The sequence below is a fragment of the Mya arenaria genome, chromosome 5, assembly GCF_026914265.1.
Source record: "Mya arenaria isolate MELC-2E11 chromosome 5, ASM2691426v1".
Taxonomy (NCBI): domain Eukaryota; kingdom Metazoa; phylum Mollusca; class Bivalvia; order Myida; family Myidae; genus Mya; species Mya arenaria.
Window position 1 is genome coordinate 76050693 of NC_069126.1, and position 6205 is coordinate 76056897.

Consider the following 6205-nt stretch of genomic DNA (forward strand, 5'->3'; position numbering starts at 1 on the left):
CCCATATAAACCTGGAAAAAAAACGTCTATCTGTCTGTCTGTCTTGTCTGTCTGTCTTGTCGTCTGTCTGTCTGTCTCACTGTCTGCACAGCTTGACTATCATCTAACAAAAGACGAAAAATGCGTTAGGGTGAGGACGAAATAGACTACATTCAATACAAGCTTTGTTAGTAAGTGGTCAGATAAGCAGACAAGTGGGTTTCCTCCGAAGACATTGATATACTTATGCATATCACTTGTTTCACAATCGTTATAAAATAAATAAGTTTTACATTATACTTAAAATTACAATTTCTGTATGCACTAAATACTCGTTTATTCGTTTCCAGGAACCACATTTTGGAGGCGATTACTCTACATGTTAACATGCCCGGAGCCCAAGAGGGCAAACTATTCCACCCCCTTCGACGTACCCATTGACCTCGCCCTGAAATACTCAAAAATATTGTTCACCCCAGTCAACAAGGCTACACAAAAACTGCTCAGTGACAGTGCTTTTAGTTTTATGTTCGTCCGAAACCCGTACGATCGGTTGTTGTCAGCTTTCATTGACAAGCTAGTTGCTCCGAACCCTACGTATTGGAACATACTCGGCCTTAAAGCCTTACAATTGTGCCGGCCCGGCTTTAAAGTGCCCCCACATTTAATTCAAAGATCGCCGATTAATCCCGGTGACCCGAGACGTGGGGTAGTCCTTTCTCCTCCTACAGTTGGTCATGACATTACCTTTCCTGAATTTATAAAATATGTGACAGCCAGTGAGATGAACCCAAAGCCCTCTGATAATCATATCATTAGCATAAGGAAAGGGTGTAAGCCTTGTACTTCTCAGTTTACGTACATTGGACGTATGGAGACATTCTCAAGCGACGCTTTCTTCATTATGAAGAAGCTTGGAATGAACAAGACGGTGGAGAGACTTCAATCATCAATGAAAAATCTTTCCATAGATGATGCTATAACGGACAGCATCCGAAGTCCGTTCGAGTGGAAGAAAGATATTCGTAAGTTCATAACCTGGGATCAAGCTTTACAGAGGATTTGGCTGAAACTTCAAATGCGTGGTATAATAGAGTTTGATATTAAACTTAACATGTCAAGTGGACAAGTTGACACAGTCAGTGAAGATGAGTTTATCAATCTAGCCCGAGCCGCACATAAACGTTCAAATGCAGACGTTCTGAAGAAACAGAAAGATGAAGTTAGAATGGAGGCATTTAGAAGCGTTCCTTTGAAAGACTTAAACGCATTTAAAGACACATACCGGGAGGATTTTCTATTATTTGGATATGAAATGACGCCACAGAAGTATTATAACAGAGGAGAGGAGCCGATTGCGTCTATGAAATACTTCAATTACAATCATTTAAATTAAATTTATTTGATTTGATTAATATGACAAAACAAGTTTTATTTATATATTTATTTTATATTCGTGTTCCATGGTGGTGTTAGGGAAATTAGATACAGAAATAATGTTTTTCCATATTGGAAGGACAAAACGTGTCCAGGACACTTATTGGAAGGATAAAGCGTGCCCAGGACAATTATTGGAAAGATAAAGCGTGCCCATGCCACTTATTGGAAAGATAAAGCGTGCCCATGTCACTTTTTGGAAGGACAAAACGTGCTCATGCCACTTATTGGAAAGATAAAGCGTGCCCATGTCAATTTTTGAAAGGACAAAACGTGCCCATGCCACTTAATTGAAGGATTAAGCGTGCCCTTACCACTTATCGGAAGGATAAAGCGTGCCCATGTCACTTTTTGTATGGGTAGAGCGTGCCCATGTCACTTTTTGTATGGGTAGAGCGTGTCCATGTCACTTTTTTAATGGGTAGAGCATGCCCATGTCACTTATTGGACAAAATGGTCCGACGTCACTTTTGGGAAGGACAAAATGTGCCCAGGTTTAAAGTAACCTATAATTCGCCATGAGGTGTTCAAAACAAGAAGGAATCGATATATCAAAGTCTGACACGATTTTTCATCGACTAGCTCCTCATGAAATATTAGAACTCACAGATAACCATTGTGCTTCATAGTAGTGATACAAGATAGGTAAAATCATTCATATATGTTCTGTCTAGTATGGCAAACTATTAACAGGGAACAATACATACCTATGAACAGAAAAGGAAAACCCCGATGTGCTAGTGAGGAATGTACGTGAAGTTCGCTGCCTAGCGGCTTATTAAGGAATCTAACTACTAGTATCTAGTTTGACATGGTATCATATAGATGTTTAAATATTGAAAATGGTGTACGTAAAGACTTAGAGGATAAAAAAACTGTAACGTTGGCCGTTGCATTGTCCCAGCCTTGCATACAATTGTGATAATTTAATAGAATAATGACAATCACTGTTTATATAGTCACAATAAATGGTCATTGTTTAATTTACGTGTGCGTTCTTTCAATTCAATTAAGATCGATCTCAAATTAGCAATACCACGCAAGTATCTACATTGAAATAAAACAAACCTCATTATGATCAGTACTATGATAAAACGTGTTTCAAATGGTAAATTACATGTTTATAAATCTTGCTAGCTGATTGTTTGTAGGCGACTTAATACTGGCAACTCAAACAATAAAACATATGTTTAATATTCCTTGACCCACTGATATACTACTAAACAGACGACACATAACAAACAATTATGTATTAGAAAACTGATGTTATCTGAAAAAAATCATGTTCATTATTTTCTTTTTTACATACTCAAACAATCATTGACCTGATGCAGTTTTATTTAAAACAAGAAATGTCAATCTAAAATCTGATAAATACAAAATGATTCAACTTTATAATTATATTTCCCAGTAGGATATTGCTATGGCGTTACGTTAAATATGCGGGCCCTGGTTCAATAAAGTTCCTATGGCTTTAAATAGTAAATTTTCAAGACGCTTGATATTCAGTATGCAGCGTCTTGTAGTGGTCTTTTACCAAATGTATTCAAATAATGTCCCTGAGGTCAAAACTAGCCCCGTCCTGGGGTCCTAGTATTTATCTTAATCGCTTGGGCCAAATCAAAAATCAAATCCCATTGATTCTTTGGTGTGCGATAAAGGGCCACAATGATCCTCTTGTTATATAACATAAAATGACATTATTTGAGCTTCCATCGCCGTGCATTTGTGTATGAGTCAGTTTCATTCATCGGCAGAAAATGTTCACTATAATGACTCACTGCTCTGTGAACGTTCCGTATACATTGATTACGCATACTTGTGTGCTGATTTCCATGATATAATATATGCCATGCAATGTCTGCAACTACTTTAATTGCCAGAAAACAACAACATCAATCATGTGTAGGCCTAAGCGTTTGACGCAACTGCTGTGCTTAGTCGAGATAAGAAGAGAACTCCATTATGCACCAGTCAATTGTAACCACGGCCCCCCAGGTCCGGGGGTATACCGGGGATAACCGGGGAAATGGGCCGTGTTTTTACCTTTCAGGTAGCCCCGCAGTGCCGGGTGAATGCGGTGGTTTTGTCTTCGCACAAAATATAGCGGGGAATGGGCCTTACCTGGCTCCCTGGGGTGCGGGGCGGGGATTTTAACCGGGGTTGGCTAGACCGAACGTCAAAGTCCCCGCTATTCCCCGGACCTGGGGGGCCGTGGTTACAATTACCTGGTGCATTAGGAATATTATAAAATCGTATTTAAAATCATATTCTCAATATGCGCCTGGACTATCGAGCACGTCATTTCCATTAGGAAGATGGAAATCATATCCTCAATAGAGTGAATATTAGACTCACATGTATATTTCTCATCACGCCATCTGGTATTCATATACTATACCCTGGAAGAAATGTCGTTTATTAGGCATATAATTTTTGGAATAAATCTTTAATATCCGTTCTAAGGTGACGGTTTGAATTTGTTATGACCGATTTCTGTGTAAAATACAAAATCTTCATTTCCATGATAGTTATTTCACTGATATTTTGTTTTGCACATTTTTCATTTGTAGAATACTTGTATGCAAAAAAGTTATCATTCATGTTGGCTGTTGGTTATAAAGAAATCACTCGTTAAGGGATTTCGAAACTATACTTGCTTTCAGGGTAATGTGGATCATGAGATTGTTCAATATGATCTAAATTCACACTGATTTCACATGACATGTCCATGACAATATATATATAATACGTAATATAAATGTATTTTTATTTGTATATTAAGCCTTAAATTTCATTGTCCGACTCCCTAAGTAACTAGCAAAGAAATTCAGGCAAGTCATTATATCTGGTTATTTGTCTTCTTTCTATTAGATATATGACCTGTGTTCTTATGACACATCATGTTATGTTAACATATATTGTTATTTTCATCCTTTTTTGTCGTTTGTTGTAGCGGTAACTAGTAGTCAACAACCTTTTAAAACTGGCACATATTGCCGGGTTTTATGTTATTGGAGGCGTATGACTTTTAATTCAAATGCATACATATCCAACCAGAAAAACATACTCTTACAATGTTCAGGACTGGTGCATTGTAGACGAATCCCGTTAGTTTCTCGTGTTATGTGTGTTGTTTTGTACTATTGCCATTGGCATAGTTTATTTTATGATGAAATAAAAACAACTATATTTTATCGACATTAGCATTTAGTGATTTCTTCTCGGTGTAAAACAAGAGCGCCGTGGAGGGAACGCCAACGCTCGACTGTCTGTGTTTTCCGTCGAAAAGGGGGCATAACTGGACAATTTAGGAAGACCGGACACATGTGCTTGATGGACATGCGCGTATTGTCTCTTCACATAAAATAACTTAAGAACTAGTTTAATATCTTAAACGCTTCTGAGTTATGACCAAGGTTTAACACTTGCTGAACTCAATGACTATAACTCGATTTGTTTTCTTCGTAAATCCGTGAGCGAACAAATCTATCGGTTGAACCAAGTACTAGTTAGATGACATGAAGCTGTATTTATGATTAAGAATGGGCGGAGAGAGCCTTAAGGCACAGTAGTCCTTCTAAACGGAGGCCTAATATCATATTTAAGCTATTCTTGCATTTAGTATTAGCAAGATTTAACACCTGTTAGAATACAATCTATATTTAGAATACAACCTACATTTTCAGACAGCTAGGCAACCATTAAGTAGGTCAACTTTCGCGCGTGTTTAAAGATCCGCCTACTGCCAATCATCCGATACACACTCCCTGCCTCAGATTTTGCGTCGACAATGCTTTAGCCAATGAGGTTTCATTCTAAGTCAGTTAGAAAGTGCTCACTCCGCCCGTTTTTAATCATTAAGAATTCACTTCATGTCATCGAACTATTACTTACAGCCAAGGAAATTGTAGATAGGCAATCATTAAATACTATCATTAAGAATTTTAACTTTCTCGGCTGTTTAAAGGCCCGCCTACTGCTACTCATCCGATACACACTCCCCGCGTCAGAGTATACACATGCGTTGACAATGCATCAGCAAATGAGGAAGTATTCTAACAATACGATGGCCCGAATAAACATTTTAATGATTAAGAATGGCTCATTCACTTCGCGCTTTTTTAATCATTAAAATGTTACTTCGTCATCTAACTATTACAAAAAAACTTTATAAGGGAGCATGTTATTTACCATTGCTTTTCAATATGAAGCTACTGATATATCTTAAAAGAGTAACTCATTAAATTACTGACACAACACCTTATTAAGTAGATTGTAAATTGTACTCTGGGCAAATCTAGGTTAGGATCTTTTATATAATTATGTGAGAAAGGGAAACATCTCAATCACTTATCGATTTAAAAACGTAACTACTTAAGATTTTATCTATTTTCTATCTTAATGATATGTTTCATTCAACTACCGTCGATTTTTTTCTAGTAAAACAATGGACATGTTTATGTTTTTTTGAGCTGTGACTCCAACCTTTACCTGACTGCTACATGACTTCGCTCTGAGCTGTGACTCTGACCTTTACCTGACTGCTACATGACTTCGCTCTGAGCTGTGACTCTGACCTTACCCTGACTGTAACAGGAGCCCGTTTTAAACTGTGAGCCTGACATTCCCTTTATTGTTACTTGACTATGGGTTCCCCTGACTGCTACGGCACTACTTTCTGGGCTGTGACCATGACCTTTGCCTGACTATTTCTTGACAACGTTCTGAGCTGTGAGTCTGACCGTTACCTTGGTGTTACCATAACCTTCCCCTTACTGTTATGGGA

At 37.9% G+C, this 6205-nt stretch overlaps 1 protein-coding gene across 3 annotated transcripts in view; it reads left to right on the plus strand.

Moving 5' to 3' along the window:
• The window catches only part of LOC128234461 (uncharacterized), a 41091-nt gene extending 38688 nt beyond the window's left edge, over positions 1-2403 (plus strand). For all 3 annotated transcript variants that reach the window (XM_052948713.1, XM_052948712.1, XM_052948714.1), the window contains one exon: positions 330-2403. In XM_052948713.1, coding sequence (XP_052804673.1) covers positions 330-1375 — 1046 coding nt within the window. In that variant the 3' untranslated portion in view covers positions 1376-2403. The remainder of the gene's footprint in view (positions 1-329) is intronic.
• Positions 2404-6205: the final 3802 nt, after the last annotated feature.